This window comes from Balaenoptera ricei, chromosome 3 (assembly GCF_028023285.1).
Source record: "Balaenoptera ricei isolate mBalRic1 chromosome 3, mBalRic1.hap2, whole genome shotgun sequence".
Classification (NCBI taxonomy): domain Eukaryota; kingdom Metazoa; phylum Chordata; class Mammalia; order Artiodactyla; family Balaenopteridae; genus Balaenoptera; species Balaenoptera ricei.
In genome coordinates, this window is record NC_082641.1 from 76,538,546 (window position 1) to 76,566,294 (window position 27,749).

The 27,749-nt window shown below is 38.5% G+C and overlaps 1 protein-coding gene across 8 annotated transcripts in view; it reads right to left on the reverse strand.

Moving 5' to 3' along the window:
* The window catches only part of KIAA0825 (KIAA0825 ortholog), a 404,031-nt gene that overhangs the window by 228,593 nt on the left and 147,689 nt on the right, over window positions 1-27,749 (reverse strand). For all 8 annotated transcript variants that reach the window (XM_059916768.1, XM_059916769.1, XM_059916770.1 and 5 more), the window contains 2 exons: window positions 15,654-15,793; window positions 56-235 (listed from right to left, as the gene is read on the reverse strand). In XM_059916768.1, coding sequence (XP_059772751.1) covers window positions 56-235; window positions 15,654-15,793 — 320 coding nt within the window. The remainder of the gene's footprint in view (window positions 1-55; window positions 236-15,653; window positions 15,794-27,749) is intronic.

Below are 27,749 nucleotides of genomic sequence, written 5' to 3' on the forward strand. Positions count from 1 at the left end.
GATATATTTAAGTATCTATAAAACACTACTTTTTCAAATAGAAAATTTCTCATACCTGGAACATTATATAAAAAGTCCCATAAATGTTCTTCTTCCATGTAGCTCACAAAAACATTTCCAAATGTTTGTGGAGAAAAATTGCAGTGGTACAATACTTTAAAGATAGCTTCTATCAAGCTGGATCCTTGGTTCAGATTACTTTCTGTATCAGAACCTTGTTCTTGAAAGGTGCGCTCTTAAAAGGAATAAAAATGGTTTAGTAAGGTAGGTATCAATGAATATGATTACATTCTCATCACTTACTCTAGCATAATATTGTAAAAATGTATTTGATTAATATTTACATAATAAGAGAAACGCCACAGTCTTTCAGATCAATGGTCCATCAAACTCAATACAATTTCTGAGATAATCCTGGATATTTGTGGGGGAAAAAGTTGTGAGAAGGGGCTTCCCTGGTGGCGCAGTGGTTAGGAATCTGCCTGCCAATGCAGGGGACACGGGTTCGAGCCCTGGTCTGGGAAGATCCCACATGACGCGGAGCGACTAAGCCCGTGAACCACAACTACTGAGCTTGCGCGACTGGAGCCTGTGCTCCGCAACGAGAGGCCACGATAGTGAGAGGCCCGCGCACCGCGATGAAGAGTGGCCCCCGCTTGCCACAACTAGAGAAAGCCCTCACACAGAAACGAAGACCCAACACAGCCAAAAATAAATATATAAATTTATATTAAAAAACAAACAAACAAAAAAAACTGGACAGTCCTGGCTACTGTCACTTTAAAAAAAAAATAGTTGTGAGAAGGACCACATGACATCACTTCAAAGGGCAGTGCTAGTTTCCCTTTATGTCAGAATTCTTTTTCCTCTTAAAGAAACTTTTTTGATTTCTTTTCTCATTTAAAAGTAACACGCATTCATTCTAGAAACTGTAAAAAATTCAGACTAAGAAACTAAGAAAACTAAAATTGTACCAAATCCTACCAACCAGTGATAGCTACTATATTTGGTGCAGTATTTCATTCATATTATATACAAATATACACAAATAAGTATATGTATGTATAACTTGAACACCAAACAGAATTATTCTATATGCGCTCTCTTGTTATTGAAAATCTACTTAAAACTAGATGAATCTTTGTATCTCTCTTTGGGATTTGCGTTCTGAACATTATTATACCCTTTATTCAGAACATAAATTTCATAGGAAATTCACATTTATAGTGTTCTCAGTATTATGCTATCAATTCTACGAATAAATTTATGTGTTTCTCAAACCCATAGATCCTGCCATTTCAGAATGAAGAGGTTTATCAGCTGGTTTCTCAATAAAACTAAATAGGAATTCTCACAAAGATAGAGCCATTTTAATCGCTCTTTTCCGTCCTCCTCTGGCTCCATTATGACTTCTTCAAAGATCAGTTCCTATACTGTTGCATCTACAGGTAGGACTGAAAAGGTGAAATAATTTCTATTTTGTCTAGATAATTAGCATATGTCCAGTATCATAATATGTACAAATATTTATTGAATTAAAGATAATGACTCTCACAAAGTTTCTTATATTTTAAATATATTGAAAAAATATAACCTAGATCATTTTGGAATGAGTACATTTCCTTTTCTTGCTCATTTGGAAGCTCATCACTTCTATGGTTCTTCTTGATAATTTTATTTCTGTGATTTGATTTTCATGATCTAGAGAGCCTTCCTCAGGATTTTTGCTGGAACTATTGGTAAAGTGATGTTCTCTTTGTACTGGGGTTGTTAAGCTGGTAGAAAGTAGGCTGGAAGCTACTGATGTCCATTCTGGGGAGAACTCCATTGAGAAGGAAGTCGATAAAGTAAGTAGAACCAAGAGATGGAGAGAACAGTCCTGATGGGATGACACTGTGTGAGAACCAGTGGATCCATTACTGGATCCAGTAATGCCTGTATACTTATGTTAGCTGAGCTGATAAATTTCCCTTTTGGGTTAAACCAGGTTAATTTGGGTTTCTGTCACTTGCAATCTAAAGGGTCCTAAGTTTTCATCAAGCACAAAAGGTTAAATGACAAAGAGTCCTAGTCCAGGCATTCATAATTTCATCTTTTTTATCCAAACAGTCTCCTCGGTCCTCTCTGCGTTTCCCTCCCTCTGATTCAGCTTACATTCAACTATCAGTTATCCTTCATGTCATCGCCCCATGTTTAAACCTTCCCCTGCTCCTACACTTTGTTAGAAATTCCTGAACCTGAAAATCAAGAGTTTCCACAATCTTTTCCCAAATTATGTTTCAATCCCCAGTCATCTGCTCCTCCCAAACCGGTGTACTTGCTTTCCTTGCACATGTTCCCTCCCATCGCCTTTTGTTTGTCTCAACCACTTCACTAGTCTAGAATATTCTGCTCCAATAAAATTCCCAAGATTTAATCAGTCAATTACTATGTCAGCAGCCATATTAGATGCTAAGGCCTACACCTTCAAGGGATTCACTGCCTCTGTGTGTGTGTGTGTGTGTGTGTGTGTGTGCGTGTGTGTGTGTGTGTTTGTGGGGGGGGTGGGAAAGATAAACATGTAAACAATCATTACAGCAATGTAAAGATAAGTAGGGTTACAGTACATCCTGGTTCGCCTCAGGCAGTCCTGGTTTATGTCTGTTGTTCTGGTGTAATTAGTAGCAGCATCCTCTTTCACTCTTAAACTGTGTCCCAGCTTGAATGAATGATTATTCGATCACCTTAAGTCTAAGTGCCTTAAGTATAAGTTACTATGAAAATATAGAGGAGGATGTTGTAAATTTTGGGAGAGGAACACAGAGAAGTCACAGAGAAGATCATGTCTCAGTGAAGTCTTAAAGGAGGAGTAGAAATTTACTGGCACGACAAGGTTGAGATGGGAAAGGTGCTTTCCAGGAAGACAGAAGAGTTGGTACAATGGTGAGAAGACAGGTTGCTGCTGGTAGGGTGGCACGGCTGAAGTGTGAATGGTATGCGGGAGGGAGAGATACAGCTAGACAATCAACACAGCCTGAATAATCTAAGGCCCCATGAATCGTGCACTGACAATACAGATGGAGAAAGGGGGATGGATATGAGGAATACTATAATAAAAATAATGAGTTTTATTAGCATTAACATTGTTGTTATTACCATATAAATGTGTCAAAATACTTCAGCGTATATATTTTATTTCTCTCTATTTTCCCTTGCCTCGAAAAAAGTAGTCTGTTTACTTGCCTCAGGGATTTTTGCTATTTGGAAAGCAACAAATAGACTGAAGTCAGTTGCCCGCCCAGACTTAAAAAAAAAAAAAAAGCTAAATCCATTGAATAATTATTAGTTTGAACTAAATGAAATAGCCATTTTTTAAGGCCAAAAAATATTGGTACTATATATTGGTACCAATATTGGTACTATGATACCAAAGTGGAATCATATGTGTCTGGCAGGTGGACAGGGGCAAGGGTCATGAGGGCTCAGAGAGAGGAGACCTCTGGGACTGGAGAGAGACATCTGTGGGTTGCAAGGGCTTTGCTGGAAGGCAGAGTTCAGGGAGGCTTGTCTGGGTGAGGCACTGAGTGGATCCTTGACACAGGTTCTCAGTCTCAAAGGTTACAAGCCACGCCTGGCTGCTGTGCTTGGCAGGAGTCTTTGGACAGGGATAAAGGGTATTTCTACAGTAACTAGGGTGACCAGATAACTGATGATCAAAACAGTCTCACAGGGACTTCTGCACGACCCTGGGGGTAAGGGTGGGAGCTCTAAGAATAGCTACAGTTAAATGTCCTACCAGCCAGGCAGGAGGCGCTCAGAATCCTCTTAAAATTGATTTGAAGACAGTAAGCGACTTAGATATTCCTTTTATATCTGAGTTTGTGAATTGAGATTTATACCAACTCCGTAAAAACAAAGTTACTACCCACAAATTACAGTAGGCTTGCGGGCTTCCCTGGTGGCCCAGTGGTTGAGAATCCGCCTGCCAATGCAGGGGACACGGGTTCGAGCCCTGGTCCGGGAAGATCCCACATGCCGCGGAGCAACTGGGCCCGTGAGCCACGATTACTGAGCCTGCGCGTCTGGAGCCTGTGCTACGCAACAAGAGAGACCGTGACAGTGAGAGGCCCGCCCACCGCGATGAAGAGTGGCCCCCTCTTGCCGCAACTAGAGAAAGCCCTTGCAAAGAAACAAAGACCCAACACAGCCAAAAATAAATAAATAAATAAATAATTTTTCAAAAAACAAAGTTTAGCTTGAGGGTAAAGCGTGAGTCAGATAATTCAGCAGGAAAATAAATAAATAGCCCACACACTCATTCACTCACTGGTATTTCCCAAATGTCCACCACATGCCAAAAAAAAAAAAAAAAAAATTACACTAGGCTGAACATCACATGAGCTGCATTAAGTGTAATTTCATCTTCCTAACACTCTACAGAATGGGTGCCGGTTATCCCAGTTTTACAGATGAATAAGTGAAATTGAGAAAAATTAAGTAACTTGCCCCAAGATCACAGAGGCACTAAGAATTTGCCTGTGCTGTTTGTATTAAACTATAATCTCAAATTTCTCAAAGGCTGCTATGACATTTTATTGTTGATAACCTCTGAATGCAAAGTACTCAGTCTAAACCAGGTATTTGGTATGTGGTAATTTATTGTCTTCATACAAAATACCTCAATTTCATGTAGCTTTCTACAATTTCACATATATGACCTCATTACCTCTCTAGTACTGTTTCCTTAGTGGACTTTCTATGGATGTGCATCTTGGTGTCTTTAGGTATCTTCCCACAGCATCTGGAACACTGCTACATGCTTAACTAATGTTTGAATACTAAAGAAAGAAGGAAGGGAGGAAGGGAGAAAGAAATAAATCTCTTGAGTAGTTTTGTTGGGTGTTGGTCCATCTAGTAATTGGTTTTTTTGGAATGACATTTACCTCCTAGTCATAATATTCAAATGTCATTTTCTCCCCGCAAGCCTCATCTTCCTCATATCCACTGCTTCCTTTCTTTTCACCTACTCCTTGAAAACTCTCGTCTCTCTTAACTTCCTTATAGCCATGCTTTCTTGGTTTCAGGGTGCCTTGTGGGCTGTCTTTTCTATAGCTCTCTCTCTTCTATCATCTAAAACTGGGGTTGGCAAATGAAGAAGCTAACTCTTAAAGAGGCTTACCCTTAATGAATAAAGGAGAAAAAAAGCATTTTATGAATAATAGAGAAAATAGCTACATTCAGTAAAGATTAATAACTGAGCGATTGATTCTAGTTCCTTGAAAACCGATCATCAGTACATGGCATGCACAGGCAATTCTGTATGTTGAAAAATTATTTTGTGTTATTTACATATTAGTAAACATAGATAGGCAAACCTCTTTGAAACAGTTCTGGCTGTATGGACCTATGTCTACTAGGATTCTTCCTCATGCTTCTTAGAAAGCAAGATTTTCCAAAGTGTGTTTTGTGGGATGTTAATGGGTAGCACATATGTCCTGGAAGTGCTGGCTCCAACAATAGTAAACACTTTTGTTTTCTGCAGGATTTTTCACAGCCTTTAATTATTCATGAGCTCTGTGACTCTCTACGAAGGTATTTTAGTATACACATAGTGTTTCTAAGTATTTTTGACCATGAAACCCTTTTCTAGTATTGTGTCTAGCAAGATTACTATTCAATAAAACTGAATCTAGGAATCATGTTTGCAAAGAGTCTCTTACATTACCTTTAAGCCATTTAGGTTTGCAAATCAATGTGAGCAGTTCAAATGGAAAAGGAACAAGGTAGAAGCACAAAGGGCTATTCTGCATAAGAAAATTGTCAATTGGAAAAGAAATTACTAACCAGGTCACCAAAGTTGGATTTAATTTTAATTCAAAAGCATCATTTGTGGAGCAAGAGGAATTTTGCTTTAGCAGTAGGCACTGGCAAGACTAACAAAACACAGCCAAAATAGGTCTTTAAAACTTTGACTCGTATAACTGATTAACTTTGTTATAAAGCAGAAGCTAACACACCATTGTAAGGCAATTATACTTCAATAAAGATGTTTAAAAAAAAAAAAAAAAAAAACTTTGACTCTTACCCCACAGATTTATATCAAGTTCTAACTGATTAAGAAACATAATGTGATTATATGGCTGGAAGGCACCTCACAGGGAGGTCAGTAAATATTTGGTCAATAAATGAATAAATCTTTGCTGAGTGAATAAATAAAACATCTTCCAGCATCTGTGACAATAGTGACCTAGCTTGCTTTTGAATACTTTCAGGGGTGGGATATCCACTACCATTCAAGGCAGCCGTCCCTCTGCTGGACAGCTCAAGTTACCAAACTGTTTTGCATTTAAAAAATATAGCGAGAGCACTTATCTGAAAGGACTACAGAAATCTGGGCAAGTCTCTTTAGTGAATAGAGAAAAGAAGAGCACTTCCTCAGTTATCATTAGGGATGACAATTCAGGGTTTTTGACTGACAGACTGACAGCCAAAATCCATTTCCTTTTAACTTATTCCCAAGCATGTCCACGTGTTGAATTGGACAGCCTATTATTGTTTTCTTTTTTACGTGAAGACTTAACATATTTGAAGATCGCTATCCTGCCTCCTCTAGTTCTTTTCTTCTCCAAGTTAGACATACCCAGTTTATTTAAGCAAGGCATGGCCTGGTTTTTACTTAACATCTTAGCACTTTTCACTCTTCAGTGGGCACTCTCCATTTAAGCAGCCTGTGCCAAAAAAAGACCACTAAGCATAAGTGCACTATTGGTCCAAATTCTGCAACTGGCAGCCCTAAGGAGTAAGGGGCAAGTTTTGAGCTCCACCTGTGCTCCTGAATAAGCACAAAGTCCACAGAATGTGAAACTGAGTTAAAGTTATTTCAAAGAGAAATTCCTTCTGTAAGGCAGACACCAAGCCTATCTCTCCAGCAGGAATGGTCCCTCTAACTTCTTAAGTTAAAGAGAATGGGCTGTTTAACTTCTCTCCCATAGTCTCCGAAAAAAGCACCATGCTAGGTCTAGGTGCAGGTCCTCATGCCAAATGACCACCTTGCAGAGAAGTGATAAAGCCACTGTGGGCGCTTGGGTGCTGCACAATATTCTAGAACAAGGGTTGGCAACTATAGCCCAGGAGACATGTCCAGCCTGATGCCTGTTTCAGTAAGGTCCACAGCTAAGGATGGTTTTTACATTTTCAAATCGCTGAAAAACATCAAAAGTAGAATGTGATTTGTGACACACAAAAATTATGTGAAATTCAAATTTCAGTGTCCATAAATAAAGTTCCATTGGAATACTGGTGATGAGGTTCAGGAATGCTACCCCAAAATATGGCACCTTGGCATATTTAATATTTTAAGCCGAAGGAGCTTGAGAAAAGAGCAGAAGCAGGAAGGTCGCTCTGACCTTCCCCCTGCCCTTCTCCCCTGAAACAGGTCATGAAACCCTCACATCAGAGGTGCCCGCCCTATACCAGGAGGAAAGGTGCATCCTTGTCTCTGAAGTTGAAACGATGCTGAGAAGAATCCTAGCAAATAAGCCTTGCTAAGTTTCCCCCAATTTGTTACACTTAACCTCATACTCCTTGACCTATCATATTTCTCCACCACTGTCCATTCTTCATTAAACCTAGCATAAAGATATTTTCTGTTTCTTTGGATCTTCATTTCCTTATGAAGTCTCTTGTGTCATGTAAAACTTATATTAAATAAATTTGTATGCTTTTATCCTGTTACTCTCTATCTTTGTCAGTTTAATTTTCAAACCCAGCCAGTGACCGTAAGAAAGCTAAGGAAAACTTTTTCCTCCCCTGCACAGCCATGTCATTTGCTTATGTATGGTCTGTACCTGCTATAATGGTAGAGGTCGGTAGTTGTGATGGAGACTGTGTGGCCTACAAAGCCCTCTATCTATAGTCCATCTGGCCCTCTATAGAAAAAGTTTGCTGACTCCTATTCCAGAATACTGGAAGAAAGCATACATATATTCCAAACATCTAATACTACATAAGGACATCTTCCGCCTATTCCCAAATAACTCACAAGCAAAAGTAGGTGTTAGCTCTTCAAGCAGCCTTTCTTTATCACCCAATACATCAATCTCTTATCAGTCACTCTGTTTTAGAAAAGCACCTCATGGTACTTATTAGCAACTGAACTTATCTAATTTTTATATATATTTTTTACTTTATAAGGTCTGTCCTCCCCATGTTTCCCCAGCAATTAATCCCCCAGAATATGAAGGCAATATGGCGTCATGTTTACCACTATATCTCCAGCTGAGAACAGTGTCTTGTACCTAGTGGATGCCCATTAAATATTAGTTGAATAGAGAATGTATTTATAAAATCGTGACCCAACATTTTTAGAAATTAATTCAGAAGGATAATATTTCTCATTTCCAGGAATAAATGTCTCCACAAAGTCTCATGTTTTCATTTTAGAATTTATTTAAAAACAATAGATATACTTTCATGAAATAATAGCTGTCCATTCTTCTAAGAAGGACCACTTAAACACCAAGTGCGCAATTTGCTCAATTTCTCTGTATCTAAGTTTCCTCATTCGCAAAAGTCCTAATGATCCAAGGGTCATAAATGAAATAATATGTTAAATCACTTTGAGTTGTTGGGGAAAAGATACTACATAAATTCATGATAATAGTATCACTCGTAATATAATGCCAAATCATTTACATGCTAACACTAGAAGCACATTAACTACTGAAGAAGAAACATGTTCCTATAGATATATTAGACATTTTCTAGGTGCCAGGAAGAGACAGAATATAAAAAATTTCAGCCACTGTCAAGCCAAATTAGATCTGATTCTGTGTAGATGAAGCATCATAGCAAAATTTATATTACCAATCTCCCAAGCTATATACAAAGATTCTCAAGAAGTGCTATAATATATAAAACTTGGGACTATTTATTTGGTCCAGTTCTCATCTTCACACCCATGAGAGCTGCTAAGGCAACATCTTTTCAGGCCAAAGATGTCAAAGGGGAAACCCACCTCCTGGAGACAAATCTATGCTTGGATGGAGGGGAGAGTTACTGAGAAGCTGAGGGAAAGACCACTGCATGGAGAGCACAGGAGGAGTGATGAGAGAAGAAAAATATATCAAGCATATTTTTCCAGAGAGTGTATAAGAAGAAAAGAATCTAATAGAAATTAAGTACCTACTAGGTGTCAAAAAATGGTGCTTTATGTTTATTTACTTTTTCTAATTAGGTTTTTTTTTTTTTTAATTTATTTATTTGGTTGTGCCGGGTTTTAGTTGTGGCAGGCGGGCTCCTTAGTTGTGGCAGGCGGGCTCCTTAGTTGTGGCATGCGAACTCTTAGTTGCAGCACGCATGTGGGATCTAGATCAGGGATTGAACACGGGCCCCCTGCATTGGGAGCGTGGAGTCTTATCCACTGCGCCACCAGGGTAGTCCCTATTTACTTTTTTAAACCTCAAAATAAACACTTAAGGTCATTATTAGTACCCTAATTTAGAAATGGGGAAACTGAAGTTTAGACAGATCACAACGCTAATGAATGAAGTAGAATTTTTTCCTGGAAATTTCATTCATTCACAAATACTTTTTATGCTCCTTCTATGTGCTCAGTACCTGTCTCAAGTGTCGAGAACCAAGCCAAGTACTGGGGAACAATGACGAGCTGTCCCTGCCCTTCTGGAGCTTGCAGCGGCTGACACAGGGACTAAATACGGAACTATGTCATTTAACCTTTCACTTAAAATTGTGACGAGTGTTACGAAAGGAATTATGGTGGGACGTTATGGGATGATCAAAGATGACTTCCTAGGAAGTAATACTGAAGCTAAAAGATGATTATCAGGTGCCAGGAAAATGAAAAGGAAGAAGATTCTAGGCTCAAAAAAATAACATTTCAAAGGTTCTGTAACAGGAGAGAACGTGGAATTTGGGCCAATTAATTGAAAGGTCACTGGTGTTGGAGCATCTCCCTCTTTTCTCAAGATACTTCTACAGGGACATTGCTATTATAAATATACAAATCTAAGATGCACAACCTAGACCAGAATATGCATGTTAAGCTTGCATGGACCCGATGCTGGACAAGTCAGCCATTGGCAGAGCACAACGGGCATTGCTTGTGTCTTAAGGATTAGGGTCTGTACTCTATAAGTAGTGGGCAGCCACTAAAGGTTTTTAGCAGGGGAGTGATGTAATCAGTTCTGTATTTGAATAAGACCAAGCTTTCTGACTTCTGTGAACGTTCTGACAAAATGGATTATAAATAATCTTAAGTAAATCATGTCTCTTTAAAAGCATAATACATTGGAAAGACAAAGCACATACCCAAATTTTTTGCCATCTAGAGCAACAGATACCTTGTTCGATGGCCCTGCTCCTCAAAAGGTGGTCCAGGGGCTAGCAGCAACAAGAGCAGCATTACCCGGGAGCTTGTTAGAAATGCAGAATCTCAGGTCCCACTCAAGACCTACTGAACCAGAATCTGCAGTTTTAACCAGTTCCCCAGGTAATGTTTTTGCACTGTAAAGTCCAGAAGCCTTGCTTTACATAATCACACCCTACAACCACCCTACCCTCATGGAGACTCAGCACAGACCCTAGATGATAACTGTTTCTGGGACTGTAGTAATTCTATGGAGACCACTGATATTCTAGGCTAGTCTGTCATCATTCGCGGATAGGATCCTTGGTTGGAAAGACTAAGGTGAGAACACACAAATATGATTCTACTGTTCTTGCTAAGAACAGGGTACAAATCCAGCAAAGAAAAAAATATTGAACAAGTAAGAATACAGATGTTGTCACTAGTGAAAGCAGCCAAGGACATTGAAGTTAGGTGCACTAAGGGTACCAAGAGGGAGCATATTTTTACTTTTGGTCACTTCCTTCAAGACAGTCATGAAACAGCATAAAATGAAACTCACACACACATAATGTCCAGCAAAACACCAAGCTTCTGCCACAATATTCCTCATTACCCAAGAGATCAAGAAAACATTAACCATAAAGTCAGAGAATTTGAATTGATTAATTCATGTTAAGTCAACCAAGCCTTTGTAGTGGTGGCAGCCATTTATTGAGAATTCTCTGTAGGTCACTTTCTTGACTATCTTTTGGCACTTTGTTACAAGGTTGAAAAGTACAGATTGTACTAGCAAAATTATCCACGATAGAGGTTCCTGATAGTTCTCATAAATTGTGCAAGCCTGCAATTTTGTAAACTTTCTGTGGCTCTGCCAGGATGCTTTGCAGGTGTGGTGGGTGAAAGCACAGACTGCACACCGGCTGTCTGAATCAGATCCTGCTTTGCTGATTATTAGCTGTGTGACTTGGACAAACGACTTGATTTCTCTATGTCTCACTTTCCTCATCTGTAAAATGGAGGTGATAATTGTACCTACCACACAGAGTTTGTTTTGAGGATTCAGTGAGTGAACACATTTAAAGACTCAGAAGCACATAGTATGAGTGTGTTTCATGTTTGGTAATTGCAATCATTGTTGCTTTTGTTGTGGTCATCCATGTACAATGCTTGGTGTCAGTCGATTTATCTCTTGTAAAAATAAAATACAGTGTGTGTGTGTGAAGAAAAAAAAAAAAAAAAAGACTCAGAAGCAGTGTCTAGAACATGTTAAACATTACGTGTTTGCTAGCTGGTTGTGGTTGTTATGTTATTACTGAAAATCACCAGAAGCCAAGAAGTTTCACTGAGAATCATTCTTGGGGCAATGGGCAAAGGAAAGAAAGTTAGTTACACTTCATTCAAATGTCACTAGCAGGAAAAGGCCACCTGCTAACAACTGGAAAATTGCCAAATATTTGTTCTTTTGATGTCACAAGAAACTGGTTAAGGGCATGTGGCCTCAGTGAGGTAATGTCAAAACAATTGCCCTGGGTTTTTAATGTCACTAATCCAAAATAGTGTCTTACAAATTTAAAATTTTCTATAAACATTTGTAGTTGAGAGGTTTTTTTCCTTCAAATTTAGGATGGCCCATCTTAAAAATAAAACCAACAAACATTACCTTCTCATGCCCATTGAACCTTATCCAAGCTTCCTAGAAGCTTGCAGCCTATGATTTTTTTATTATTAATGAATAAATTAAAATTTTACTATTCATTCATTTATTAAATTTTACTATCTTCTGACCTTCAGTGAAGTTGTATCTCATATTACAAGAAAGTTATTTCCATATATGCTCAGCTGATTCTTTTTAAAATAAATAGAAATTCTGATAAATCATTTTCATAGAGCAAGACCAAAAGCTACAGATATAAAAGAGATAAACCTCATATATTTTAATCTTTATAATATATGGTTGTCTATCAAGAAAAATTCTCTACCTAACATAATTTAATAATTGCTTATTGGATGAAGAGGACCTTGTTTTAAAATATGTACAATAAAAATATGTATTTAGGGACTTCCCTGGTTATCCAGTGGCTAAGACTCCGTGCCTCCAATGTAGGGGGCCTGGGTTCGATCCCTGGTTAAGGAACTAGATCCCGCATGCATGCCACAACTAAAGAGTCCACACGCCGCAACTAAGAGCCCGCATACTGCAATGAATATCCTACATGCAGCAACAAAGATCCCATGCGCCACAAATAAGACCCGATGCAGCCAAATAAATAAAAATAAAAATATGTATTTAAAATCTCTATTCTTATTCCTGAGCCAATTTAACAGAAGTTAAATTTTATCAATTAGACCAAAAAGACACTATTTATAAAGGAAAACTCTCACATAAAAAGCCCAATAGTTATGATGCTTGGAACACCTAATCAGCATATTTTACTCTAAAATTTTGCTTTCCTAAAAATATGATCAAACTTCTAAATTACCAAATGGTATTCAATGAAAACAAAATCTCTGAAAAAATATTATGTATGTATTTTTAGGTGCATAATAATTTCCATCTTAGTCTGGTTAATAAGATTCCCTGAATATACTGTTTCTAAATTAAAGTGACAAGGTTTCTACTGCAGCTTAATAAGTCAGTCAATCAATCGATTAGTAAATTCTGTCACTTCATCCTTACAGTATTTGAAGTAGCTAATAAAATTCAATACAATACCAAAGCAGTTATGTAGCCCTGATCAAACACCTAACAACCTTTGCAAAAACTGATAGATATTTGAGCAGATTGGGTAAATACACTTCCGTATTCCATAAGAACCAGAACTGAAGGAGATACAATATAGTACCTTTAATAACCTGTAAGTCCCTCAAAAACAATATCATGTTATACGTACAAAAGGTAGATGTAATATTTTTGGTAAGTAAATGTGGAATTTTTTTGTAAGAAAACATGGTTAAATATTCATTTAACCACAGTTGCTATTCCTATACTTAGTGGCTATATCAGTATAGTCCAATGTTTGATCGCAATTGTTTTTCCAGGCTGTTCTATATAACTCTATCAAGAGGAAACCATTTCTCTTCTGGGACCATGCCCATGAGTTTCATGAGTTATATTAGAGTAACTCTCCAGCCATGTCAGATACTATCTGTGTTGTGTAGTCACCTTGCCTGAAAGCTCAGATTATAAAGTTTAATGGAAGCTCCATATTTTATATTCTAATAGATCACTGGCCAGTCACTGGACTTTTTCTGTAAAAAGTACTGTGTTAGCTTGAGGAGGAATATGAAAATAAAAATCTATGATCAGCACTAATTACCTAGCTGGAAAGAACAGTTAAATGCATGTGCACTGGGGTGTCCTGGTTGATTCAACCTGAGAGTGGACAGATTACAGTTCTTGCAGATACCCCTGGTCCACTCCAGGATTTAATTTGCAAGAGTATTTGTACAGAAGGGTAGGGGAAAGAAAGCTCCAGCTGGGTTCAGAATCCTGGGTTACCCACCATTTATCAGCTACATGTGTCTCTTGGCAAATAACATTATCTTGAACTCTAATGTTATTTTTAACATGACGAAAATAATTATATTTACTTCATAAGGTTTTAAGAATCACAGTGCCTGACACCTAATAAGTAAACAATATATGTTGGCTACTTGAGCAATTAGTTTCCCTAGCACCTGTTTTCCCTTTAGGAGAGTGGAGTTATAGATATTGAAGGTAAAGATAATGGTTTCAGTTCAACTCTGTAAGATTTAAGGCCCACAGAGTACTGCTTGGGGGCTAAGAGAATAAAGTCAGATTCAGGGTTTCGAGGAGAGGTAACCTCTGAACTTCTCCTTGGAACACAGTGACACTGGAGGAGTTGTAGTGACCTTTGGCACCACAAGATTTTATGAATTTGAGAGCACCTGGAGAGAAGCAAAGGGCTCAGCAGTGAGGCACTTCCCCTAAGTGGCTTTTGGGAAGCAAACGTCAAGGTGTACGGAAGAGAAGAATATGGGGAACTGGTCATGAGCAGATCTGAGAAACCACAAATTCCAGAAATGACTGGAACGATCTGGACTGGGGATGCTATGAACCTCATTTGTATACCAACAGGCTGGTCGGGCCTGGTAACATTTGCCTCATTCATATACAGATATAATAAGAATACAAGGCAGAGTAAGCTAAGGGCAGCAGCCACCATAACAGACACTGTGAAGTTCAGGGGAGGGAGGGACACATCAGCGTGAGCTACAGTGTTCAGAGATCTGGAACATCAGTGGCCTTTGCCCATTGGTGGAGGCTGGGCTGTCTATGGAGGGTCTTTCAAGTAGGAAAAATGGGTGAGCCAAGGTGTGGAAGGAGCATGTGCATGGGGCTTTGGGGACAATGGCTGAAATGGGTGGGTGGGTGTGTGTGTGTGTGTGATTGTGTGTGCGTGCGCACACACACACAAGAGAATAGTGGGGAAAAAGCTTACAAAACTAGTCTGGGGCCATATTTGAATGGCCAAAGGACAGGGATTTGTTCCTGTAGGTGATGGGGAACTAGAGAAAAAAGATTTTGATTAGAGAAAACTATACTGAAACTAGTGATTGATAAAAATTAATCTGGCTACACGTGTAGTATAGAACAGAAGAAATGTGTAGGGGTATGTGAAGATGGTTAGAAAACTCTTTATAGATGTAGCAGGAGAGCAGTAGGATATACTATGAGATTGGCATAGCATTACTTACCATTTTCTAAAATAGTACTTACAGGGGAAAAAAGAAAGTCTAATTAAGAGAAGGATGGTCTTCTATTACTCCTCAATTTCCACTCATAATTTTCTCATGATTACTTCTCCATGCCCCAGTGGATATGGCTGTAAGCCATGCTTGCTTGTTCATAAGTTATATAAGCATTCTTCATGATCCACTGAAAGGTCTAATGTGGCTCTAAAGCAATCTCTCTCTCCCTTTCTCTCTCTCTTGCTCTCTCAGGTCTAATTGATACTTCTGTTTTGGACATATAACTGTGTTCCCATAATATTCTTAGGCATTTCAAACCCCATATATTGATATATTTCTATATTATGATAGTTTATGATAGGACAGTATTATATAAAAATATTTTTTGCCCTCATTCAGAATCCCTGAAAACAATCTTTCCAATAGGTTTATAAAGTTACTCAATATTTTGCCTGCTGCTAACCCCCCTGACTATTGATATAATGCATTTGGTTTCATCCCTCTACCAACATTCAAGTAGGAAAAAAAATTCCATTCAACTTGAGCAATGACTGGGTTTTTTCAGGACATTCTCATAACTACAAATACTCACTTGAGCTCTTTAGCAAGATTCTCAGTAAAAGACCATCATGATGCAGTAGAGTTTCCAGAAGCAGGTTCCAATTACAGCCTGGCTGGGATAAGAGCAGTTTCAATTGACCCTCGGCTGTCAATCGTCCAGCTGATGGAGTCCTTTCAAAATGCAAGATAAAGATGGAGTAATGAAGTTAATTTATCTATGAAATTAATAGCTTTAAAGTACAGATGTAATGCTAACTCCTTTAAATGTCAATTCCTCCCAGATTACTGTGAAAATGCTTTCATGCTTGCTTACTTTAGGGCTGCTCAGGGAAGGAATTACATTTAATCTCTACTAGCTAAAAGCAAATTAACATTTGGTAACCTGCCAAATTTAAAACTGATACAAAATAACCATGTGTATATTTCATGGAACTATGTCTGTTTTAGCTTCATGGAGCAAATAAAAATTATTTATGCATTTTTTAATGCATTTATTTGTTCACTCAACAAATACATGAGTGCCTACTATGTGCTATTAACTTCTTTCATTATTCATGGAGAGAAGTTACAATGTGTTTTGGCTACTAATTTGCCATGTACTATGATTGCTGATAAAATGAAAGGAATTCAAAGCTTCTGTCAAAGGTCAACCATAATCTAATTATTTAATATGTAAAGCCTTAAATCAACATGCAATTATCAGAACCACTCTAACAGTCACACTGCTACCTACTTGGGTAATCAGTTTATCAAAGAGAAATAATTCCAAGGCAAATAAGCTTCTACTTGGGAAATTATAATCAGTGTTGAATAGAAAATTAAAATCAGGTCCCCCACATCACCACATTAATTTACCAATGAATCTGCAAGAGATAAGGAAATAAGGTAGAAACTGAACACTGATAACATTATTCACTTTTTCCTTCTAAAGTCTCAAGGTTTAGACTGACTAAAGGTCACAGCATCTGATATCAGCTTACAATTACAACAAAAAAAGGGCAGGAAATGACCAAACTCAATCTGATTGTGGAGATAAGGGTTGTGGGACTAGGGTGGCACTGGGAAGGAAAGATGAGATTGAGAAATGTAAAGGTGTGACTGAGAAGACCATATGCTTTAGCGTGGAAGAAAGCAGAACAAAGAGTATCGCTGAGAGAGACGATTTGCAGCATCATTTCCAGATGAAATGTACTGAGTGGTGAACCATCATCATAGTCTAGACCAAAGGTTTCCAAAGCTTGGGCCCTGGACCAACAGCATCAGCATCACCTGAGAACTTGTTTTTGGTTTTTTTTTTTATAAATTTATTTATTTTATATATTTATTTTTGGCTGCATTTGGGTCTGTGTTGCTGCGTGCAGGCTTTCTCTAGTTGCGACGAGCGGGGGCTACTCTTCGTTGCGGTGCGTGGGCTTCTTACTGCGGGGGCTTCTCGTTGCGGAGCACGGGCTCTAGGAGCACGGGCTTCAGTAGTTGTGGCACGCAGGCTCAGTAGTTGTGGCGCACGGGCTTAGTTGCTCCACGGCATGTGGGATCTTCCCAGACCAGGGCTCGAACCCGTGTGCCCTGCATTGGCAGGCGGATTCTTAACCACTGTGCCACCAGGGAAGCCCTGAGAACTTGTTAAAAACGCAAATTCCCAGGTCTTACCCCATCAGAAATTCTGGGAATGGGCCCCAGAAATCTGTGTTTTAACAAGCCCTCTCCAGGAGATTCTGATGCACACTAAGGTTTGAGAACCACTGTGGAAGGCAGTGCTTTCTGGAGCACAGGTAGCAGGGATAGGCCTAGTTGGTATTACCTTTCCTGCCTCTGTGCCTTTGTGCCCATTACAGGTCCACCTTGGCTGCCACCTGGGCAGCAACCTCCACATGACCCTATATTTAATCTTACCCATCCTTCAATTTGCCACAAAAATATCACTTTCTCTGTAGAGTCTTCACTAGAACTTTCTCTCCATAGCAGTCTATCTCACTCTGAATTAAAGAACTTATAGCAAGTATGCAGATTTTAGCACTTTATTATTTCATCAATTAAAGCTTTATCTCTCCACTCAGATTCAAGCCTTGTGAGCACACTTGTTTTACACCCCAAAGCTCTTACCAATGAACTAAGCACATTTAAGGCTCTGTAAATGTTAGCTGATTGACTCATATGCTCATAAATGGGTAGATAAACTCTTAAAAAAAAGAGGATGCTTTGCCAAAATGCTGGTTTAAACAAAAGTGAGAGGATCTGAAGATGTAAAATGAAATTTCGAAGCATCTCCCCTTTGGTTTGGCTTGGGGCATTTGGAACATCTCGCAACCTTATGATGCACAAGATCACCTGAACTTTGGACCAACTCAGGCTTCCCACGTGAGACTCTGATAACATAACTCAAAACAGAGAAACTCCCTGGCAATTGGTGAGGCAGTGTTAGCTAGGAAAACTTGTGCCCTAGCTAACACTGGTGGAGAGAGAAGCGGGTAATTATTTAACCCTCAGACCAGAGGAAACAGGTCTGTCAGTTCAGCAGTTCTGAATTCCTTTGGGTATTCCCAGATTGGTCTAGCTCTTGCAGTAATTCCAAACATGGTGCCAAAGGAAGAATCCACTAGGTGAGCCTTTTGGACTGAAACACTGAAGCAGATCCTCACAATGGCTGCCCCTGTTTCTATCCTAAACCCCAACTGCTGACTTCAAGAACTTGCTCGGGGTCTGGTAGATGAAAAGCAGCTAGTTGGTAGTAAGCTGTGTATTAAAATTGACTTAGTTTTTGAACATTTCCTACCTATGTAGTTTGCTTGAGTTGAGTGCTGACTTAAGGATACATTTAATGAACTGAAAGATCCAGTTTGATGGAGTTTAGAAAAGGAAGGGGATTGTTGAGAGACAATTTGAAGAAGAAAGACAGGGGCCAGTTCATAGAGGGCCTCATTAGCCAAGGTGGGGACTTTGGACCTGTTGAAGAATTTAAGGCAGATGAGTTTCCTGACCTGGCTGCAGTATGGAGAGTGAATTGGAGGGAGGGTTGTGTTTTTGCTCAGTCCTTTAGACGTGTAATAAGACAAAATAATTTGAATGTCATTTCATACCACTTATTTGAATACCTGGTTATAAATAAAACCTCTCATTTACCAGATGGGAAGCTGTTTGTTGAAATGTACCTCAATTCTTGGATCTTTCGACTTATCACAGATTTTGAAATGTACAGTAGAATGACTCACTATAAGGAAAAATAAAAGATTACAAACATTCCTCAATCACTAAGCTCCAAGTAATAAATGCATTGAGGAGTCGGCACTGGGCATATGGAGAAGCATATGTTCCCTCATCCTTTGAGCTGGTGGAGCTGTGAAAGTGAGATTAGCCTTACAAAAAATGACAGAAAAGGAAATTTTTAATATATGTATATATGTATCAAATATGTACATGTTGACTTCCACTATAATACAAAGAAGAGAACAAAATTTATAAATCCACTGGAATGCCTAAATCTTGTATTATGAGACAGGACAAATTTATGGCTCGGTTATATCAGGCTTATACTCTAATTAGTGCTGCACTTCTGGGGCATGGAAAGGCCTAAGGAATTTTTCAAATCCAGGCAATGTTGGGGTTCAATCATTATTAGTTTATGAAACTAACAAATTATTTTTATAGAATCATTGTTCAAAATTTTGGCTGTATTTGGGTGTGTTTACTTTATGAAAACTTATCAAGTAGTTCACTTGTAATTTCTGCAGTTTTTTAGTATGTGTTCACACTGCAGTAGAAAATTTAAAAAACCTTAGCCCTGTCAGTGCACTATGGCTTGACTTCCAACCACAGCTGTGTGTGGGGCACAGGGCAAGAAAAGACTCTGTAGTAGGTTCAGACTCTGCAATAAGAGCAACCGCACTGCTCAGGTCACATGACCATGGGAGTCACTGCTCCCACCATATACTTAACATGCAGAAGCTGTCAGACTAGGGGAACATTGGAATGGACTCTGAAATGCACAGCTTGGGGATAACACCGAGCAGTGTTGGGCACTGTTCTTCAACACTTGGTATTTACTTTAAATGAACAGCCATCTATGTCCCTAAGAGAAAAACCACATGGGTCCAGGAGCCACGGTTGAAAGTTCTCTCCGAAGGATACTAGAAGCCACCTCCTCACCAGGGTTCCTGATTATCCGCTAGGAATTTGTGTTTTCCATTCCCATAACTCCCCATAGGCTCTGGGGGAGTGGAGGTCCTGGTTTCCGTGGTGGGGTGACTTGGGGAATGCACACCTCTACCAGGGGACCATTAAGAATTCCACTAAAGCTAATGTTAAAGCTGCCTTCTAGTTATTTTTGGATTCCCATGCCAGCAGCCTAGCAGGCAAAGAAAGGGGCTACTATATTGGTAAGGGTAATAACCCTGATTATCACTGAGGAGCTAGGGTTGCTACTGCATATGGGGAGCAGGGAGGAGTATATCTGTAACTCAAGGGATTCACCAGGGCATCTCTTGATGCTCTCATGACTGGTAATAACCATAAATAGGTGACCAAAGTAACCACATTCTGATAAGGGAATGGTAGTTATGGTTCAACATCTCGAGGATGAAGGTCTGTGTCTATGCTGGGTAAGCAACATACGCCAGCAGATGTGATGACCAAGGGTAAGGGGAAGCTAGAATAAGTGGTAGAGGAATTTAATGACGATTAGCATTTGCAGACTCAGGAATAACGGAAGCAGGAGACACTTTAACTTGTCCCATTAACTCAACCATAATAAAACTTTTTTTTTTTTTTTGACCAGCCATCACCTTGAAGAATCCATGGTAAGGCCCAGAGAACTTAACATCAATAATGAGTGGATTTCAGTGGTGCAAGGGTTAGAACAAATGTCAATGTCCCCACATCCTCTTGCCTTTACCACTCAGTTGACAATGGCCTGCCTTTTGCTGTCAGAACCTGCATTTCTCTACCTTCCAGCAAGACAGGTTGGAAGTGCCAGCAAATTAACACCTCCAGAGCAGCCTTCAACCAATGACGGATGAAAATTGCTAATAAATTCCTCAGTATCCTTGTTGCCCTGGCGGGAAAACTCTGAGATGTGCCTTTCCCACTGGCTCCAAGAATTTCCCCTGAAGGTATAAGTTCCAGTTACTCCTATGGTAGTTGGCTTGATTACACTAATCTTTATTTGCTGTCTTTCTTTCTTTGTCTCACTTACTCATTCCCCTCTAGTGTTTCGTCCACTTAGAAAATAAAGTACTTTCACTTCAATCCTTGTCTCAGGGTCTGCTTCTCGGGGAAATGCAAAATAAGACATGCATGGAGACACTTAGGACTCATCTCACTTAATGTATGTTTCAGGAATATTGGGAAAATATTTCAAGGTCATTTAGTTAATAAATATGGCAACTGGACTTTGAACCCAGGTTTTTCTGACTTCAGAACCCATGATTATTCCACTACTCCATGTTTCCTTCCATTTAACCTGGTTGATATATGGTGGGTAAGTTGCATTTTCCAGCATTGAGGATGATTGGCTCTATTCAACCTCCTGATTGAGGATACCATGTTTTTGACTCAAACTCAGGTTTGTGGTCTCAAGGCTGATTCCCAAATTGGAGCCATGTTATTTAAGGTATCTAGGGACTGATTTTGACCAGATGGTTCCTGTCATGGATTACTGGGCCAAATTTATACCAGAGACCATAAGTTACATGATTCAGAGAACAAAGGCAAGGGCATAACTAAAGAGAAACTGAGGGTGAAGGCCCTAAAGTGGGATAATGAAAGCAGAGGAGGAAAAGCTCCGTACTACTATACTACTTTTGCCTTTCCAAAACTAATCCTTCCAAATCTTTCTAGGAAGACAAATATTTAAAACAGTTCTAACATTTTCTCTTTAGTACCTGGGGAAAAAAGCTGAGGGGGGAAAACAAAAACCCAAAGTATTTTCTTCATCACTTTAATCAAGAATGTGCAAATTATATGTAGTTATAACATTGAAAATGTTTGCATACATTTTAATCTCTATAATGGGTATAGCCAAGTCTCTATGATATTTATAATTAGAGATGATTCAATAAATAGAAATAAGACAGGGTTCACCTGCACATTTATATATAGGATTTGCCTTGATTTTTAATAACTTTGTCCACTTAGGTAAACTGATACTCTTAAAGAGTCTTATTTTTTCAGAGTTGATGGTATCCACACTACCTGGTATGCAACTTAAAGGATAGGCATTCAACCTGTGAGGATGTGAATTATTTCTTGATTTTAGCAAATTAAACTTTTTCACTTGGGATGACCCCATTTCTCAAAAATCACCCAAAGATATATTAGTGCCCCAAACTCATAGCCCTAGCTCCACACTTTAGTGTTACACAGGTTAGTGTACCTTATTTCTAAAAATACATAAGAATCTAATTTTAATTTTAAAAATAATGCTGATATTACATGTCAACCATCACTTTTGGACTCTCCCAGAAGTGCTATTCTAGCACCTGAGTCAATAAGACACTGGAGACTACTAAATCACTCAACCATCCCTTTAGAGGAGCAGAAGTTATCTCTCTGGAGCCTTTAACTATTATTGGTCCTTGTCTACCAGATAATAAATATCCTGCTACAGGAGTTCAAGAAAGGTCTCCCCTGGCATCACAGTTCTGATAAGTGCAGAGACCCAATGAGAAAGTAGTTCAATATTCTTTCCACTTTATCATACTTGGAGCTGGTCCTTTTAACATGTTTGGATAATTGGTAAGACCTGCCACTTTCTGAAACATACAGCTCTTCACTAACACAGCAGTACTGAATGATTGTTTAGTAAGCACTTACGTGATGGGTGCCTTGTAGGCACGTTAGCTAATTAAATCCTCATAACTCTGCCATGAGAATATCTCAGAAGCTAAGGGAAGAAGATGTTTCAAGATGGGGGAAGTAGACAATGGTATTATGTGCTGTTTTCAAGTAGATCAATAAGATCATACTGTATTTATGTCTCAACTTCCTCACAAAAATATAAACTATTTAACTAACTTTCCAAGATCACAAAACTATACACGTCTGCAAACCCTGTCTGTCCAATGTGAAAACCTATATCTGTTTCTTATTATCTCATTGCTGGTTCCATTGCTATATTCTTATTTATATAATACCTTTAAACCATAATAGAAAAGGAAAGATATGTAGAAATATCTAGCTATATCAAGTAACCAGCTCACTTGACATTTTCACTTCTTTTAGTAACTGCTCCACAAACATATGACTTTTTCTCTGAAAATCTTTTCAAAGATCCAGCTGCTTGTCCATCCACACTCTGGAACAGCCATGTTAGAGCTTTGGTGTTCAAAAGTTCCCATTACTTCTCCCCTGACTGTTGGCTCCAGGTCAAAGCTTGGCACCTCATCAGAGTACAAGTTCTCTAAACTTTTCTCTTCAGTCCTATGGAACAGCCTGACAGCAGCAGCTGGGAGACCAAAGTTCTCTTTTGTCCTCCTCCCCAGATGTTCACTCCTGAGGATACTAGAAGCCACCTCCCCAAAATGAGCTTTCTTCCCATCACTGAGCTTGACCACTCAGATCAAATGTTTGAAAAGAAAAGTACCATTGACTGTGGCAATATCTGAAACAATACTACAATAACTCATTTGTTCCTTAATTCACTTAGTCATTAAACCAATATTTGTTGGCTGATTTCTATGTGCAAGGCCATGGAGACACAACAGTAAGTAAAAAACAAACAGTCATTGTTTTTACAGAATTTAGCAGGGAATACATGCATGGTTTAAATGGTCATACAAATAAAGATAAAATTACAACTATAAAAACTCAATCAAGAAAAAGCAAAAGATGCTATTAGAAGATGTAGTAAGAAGAAGTAAGCTAGTCTTTGGGGTTGATGAAAGGCTTCCCTACAGAAGTCACACTGGAACTGAGACAGGAAGATACGTTGACATTACTAGGTGAAAGAGGAAGAAGACCTTTCAGGGAAAGGGAAAAGTATGTGCAAAGATCCTGTGGCAGAATGGAACATTTCATGGCAAGGAAATGTAAAAAAGGTTAATGTGTGAGGAGCAAAATCACAGGGTAGTGTGGTATCAGAAGAGTTTGCAGAGGAGGGTAAGCCACATCTATGTAGGTCTTACAGGCCATGGTAAATTTTTTGTGTATGCTTAAGGATAAAGGGGAATTCATGGAAGGCTGTGAGTTATAAGTGTGAAATGATAAAACTTAGTTTTGAAAACAGATTTTGGTTTGAGAAGTCTCTGGCTATAGTTTGGAGAATATTGGAGTCAACATATACACGGGAGGAAACCAAGGAGTCATTGCAGTAGTCAGGAGAGAGGTGATGCACTAAGGCGAAGGTGGTACTATGGAGAGCAGATATTAGGAGCTAAAATTAACGAGAGTCAGTAATGAACTGGATCCAGTAGAAGAGAAATAGGGAGGTATTCAGGTTGCCTTCTGGTCTCTGCTTTACACAATCACATGCAGGTACAATTAATCAAAATGGGGGAAAATGAAAGAGGATCAATTTGGAGGGGAGTATCCTAAGTTCAGTTTTGGTCATGTTGAGTTTGAGGTGTCTCTGTGCTCACCAGGTATAAACCTGAAGAAGACATTCATGTATGATTCACACCCATGAACATATAGGTCTGTAGTCCTGGAAGAGATTAAAAGCAGAGATTTGAATTGGGGGGCACTTAAAAAGTACATGAAACCATAGACATGTGTGAGTTCACCTACAAAAGGTTCTATGATAGAATGCTAAAGATGTTCAATTTTTAATGGCCAGGCCAAAGTAGATGAACCTGCAAAGGAGACAGAGAAATTTTATTGGCTATCTCTTCCCTCACCACTTATACCTAGCATACGCCTTACTTGGAGAAAAATTTTAAAATGCATTTATCGAAAGAATGAATGAACACATCTTGGTAAACTGTGTAAATGGGAAGAACCACATAGCATATAATATAACGAAGCCAAAGGTAGCTTAATATTTAGGGAGGGGAAAAAAAAGCATATAAATCCAAAATGGGATTACATTGAGTAAAACCATAATGGAAACAAAAGCATAGTAGAAAGAAATATCCATAGCTCAGAATGGACTGGCCATGAATCAAAACATCATGTTGTCATCATAAAAGAAAATGAGCAGTGTAAAATGAATGGACTGTTTACTCACACTGATTATGCGACTTGGATTCAGTGTCCAGTTATGACCTCCTTAGCTAAGGAAGACCTGAAAAGTATTTGGAACTACTGAGAGAACCACAAGATGATGAAAGTTGGGAAAATAATTTAAAAAACTTTATAATGCAACAGTATAATTGACTAAGATAGTATTCTTTCTTGAACATTTATATGAAAGTACAGTGTGCTGTCATAGTATTAACACTGAGATTAATATATTCTCCACATGCTTTAGTTTAATCTAGCATGAAACTGATTACCCTTTCTAAATCAACTCACATTGTTAGCCTGTAACACTGCTAGGGATAATGAATATAGTATATTTTACTTATTGCTTGAAAATACATATATTTTCCCTAAAGCAAACTCTTCTAAACTCTATTCCAGGAGTTCTAGGAGAACATGAAAAATTCTATTTTTACCAATTTATATACTTGGTTAGGCATTCTCTAGTAACCCTCTAGACAAATTTACGGTGCATACAACTATTTATGCATCTCTAACTCTTATTGTAAGTCTTAATTTCATGTCCTCCTTGCTCTGTTTCTTCCTTCTCACCTACTTTTAATTCATTATCTTAATATATTTAATACTATTAAAAGCCAACTTAAATCTTTCTGAAACAATGCACAGGTGTAAATAAATGAGCAAACAGGTGACTAAATTACTAAGATACGTCATAATATTAAATATTTTAGTCTCATCCTCACCCTTTCCAAAAAAAAAAGCATAATATATTTTTAGTTTATCATCATTCAACCTGTGTGTATTTCCCTGAACAGTTCATTTTAGTTGCTAAGGTGAGGAATGGAGCTTTGGAGGATAATTTGGGGGTGAAAAACACACAGAAACAGCTGATTTATGTGAGAAAATGGATGGAAAGGTAAAGATTTTTAAGGTCACATGATGGTGGTCTAGGAATTCCCATTGCAATGCTTGACAAATGCAAATCAATAAGTTGAGTTATTTTGAAACTACTTTTATTGCTATCCTGGGTTCCTCTGTTCTGAACATGTTGGATCATGAATCACATGGATCATGTCTTTCTGTGCAGATTATATGGAACTGTTAGAGAGAATAACTGTCAGAAAGTCAGGGTAGAAGGGCTCATACTGTACCTGCATGGAGAATTTAAAAAGGCAAGAGAGAGAACCAAAGGCATTTCAGGAGAGAAAACTACATAAATAAAGGCTCAAAGTTGAGAGTAAGCAATAAATAAAAGTTAAAATTGTAGAATAACTGTGTCTTAAAGGCAAGAGAGAAGACTGACAACTGGAGCAGAGAAGAGTGTTGGGTGCTCCAGGAAACAAGCCAGGCAGTGTGGGAGAAGCAGAAGCTACTGTAGGTTCTTGAGCAGTAGAATGGTGTTAACGAAAACAGTTTTTAAAACATATTAAATAATAGTAAGATGGACCAAGGTTGTCGCAATGGGTTGTAGAGAAAGACTGGTTCTAAGAGAACTGTGGGAACGAATCAACTGAACATGATAATACAGTAGGAACAGGCAACAAGCAGGTCAATATGGAAAGCAGAATCAAGATTCTACCCTGGAAGTGTTTAAGAATGATATGTTCCTTATAGAAAAGACACCATGGTTAGGGGACAAGGGAAGAGTGAAAAGAAGGATCTGTTGAAGAGATCATGCTGGGTTTCCAGTAATACAGTGGGTCATTCAAGAAATATGGGCAGCCGGACATAGAATGTTGGGGTAAAGGAAGTGCCCAGAGCTAGAAATCCTCTGTAGAGAGGTTACAGGGTAATGCATGTGAATCAAAGAGCATTTAAAAAAATGAGGTTTCTTTTTCCTTTAAAATTTTTTTTATCTTAATAAAATTAAGCTGCTTTCATTATAGGAAATTTGGAAAGTGCCCAGATAAAAATTAAATTTGCTTACAATCCTACCATATAAACATGTAAACTATAAGCTCTCTAGCATAGAGTTTTTATATCCTTTCAATATTTGTTTTTCTCTACATACTTTTAAAATGCTGTGTGTAGAGTAGTATGGCATAGTTCAACACTTCTCAATTGTGTGCCATCTTGCAATAATTGTTCATCCCCTGGGAAACGGGGGCTCCCATATGATGCAAGTTTGGGGAATCTGCGTACTAGATCCATCCCTTGGAGGTAAACACTATACATTAGTATATCGGGGCTTCTGCAAGTCGAACCATAAAGAGACTTTACATAATGAATAACTGACAATCTTAGATTTTTCTTGCATGACTGTTAACGTCACCCTGAACTGCTCTCCCTCTGAAAGGTGGAGATGCAGTTGTCACGAGCTCGGGCTTTGGAAGCAGACAAGCCGAGGTTCAGAGTCTGCCTCCCAGATTTGTTCTCTTCAGAAAGTTGCTACCTGCACATCACTTTACTCTCCATGAAAGAAGCACATGAGTACTTATTTCAAAGACTGGTGTGAGGTTTGAAAAAGATAATGTACATGAAGCACTGGGCTTGTCAGGTTCACAGTTATCACTCTAAAAATTGGGCTGGCTTTGATTACTACAACATTACTAACCTGCAGTTTTCCCTTAAGTATAAATCACAATGATTTGTCATATAATATTTTTCAAAATCAACCTTTTTAACGACGCCACAGTAGTCTATCGCGTGGCTAATCCATAGGTGATTTGTCTACTTCCATACTGTGAGACATTTATTTCCATGTTTTCCTTTTACAAATAATGCTTCGATGAATATCCTTGCATATAAAACTTTCTCAGCAGCTCTGATTAATTCTTTATGATTGATTCCTAGCAATGGAATTGCTGGATAAAGGGCCATAAATATTTTTAAGGTTTTTGATACAGTTTATTATATTGCTCTCCAGAAAACGTGTATCAAATTGCATTTCCACTGTGGGCTGAATAGTCACCACCATGTTCTAATCTTTGCATTAGGATAATAGTGAAGATTGATTGCTACAATCAAGCAGAAAGAAAGAAAAGTCTTATTACAT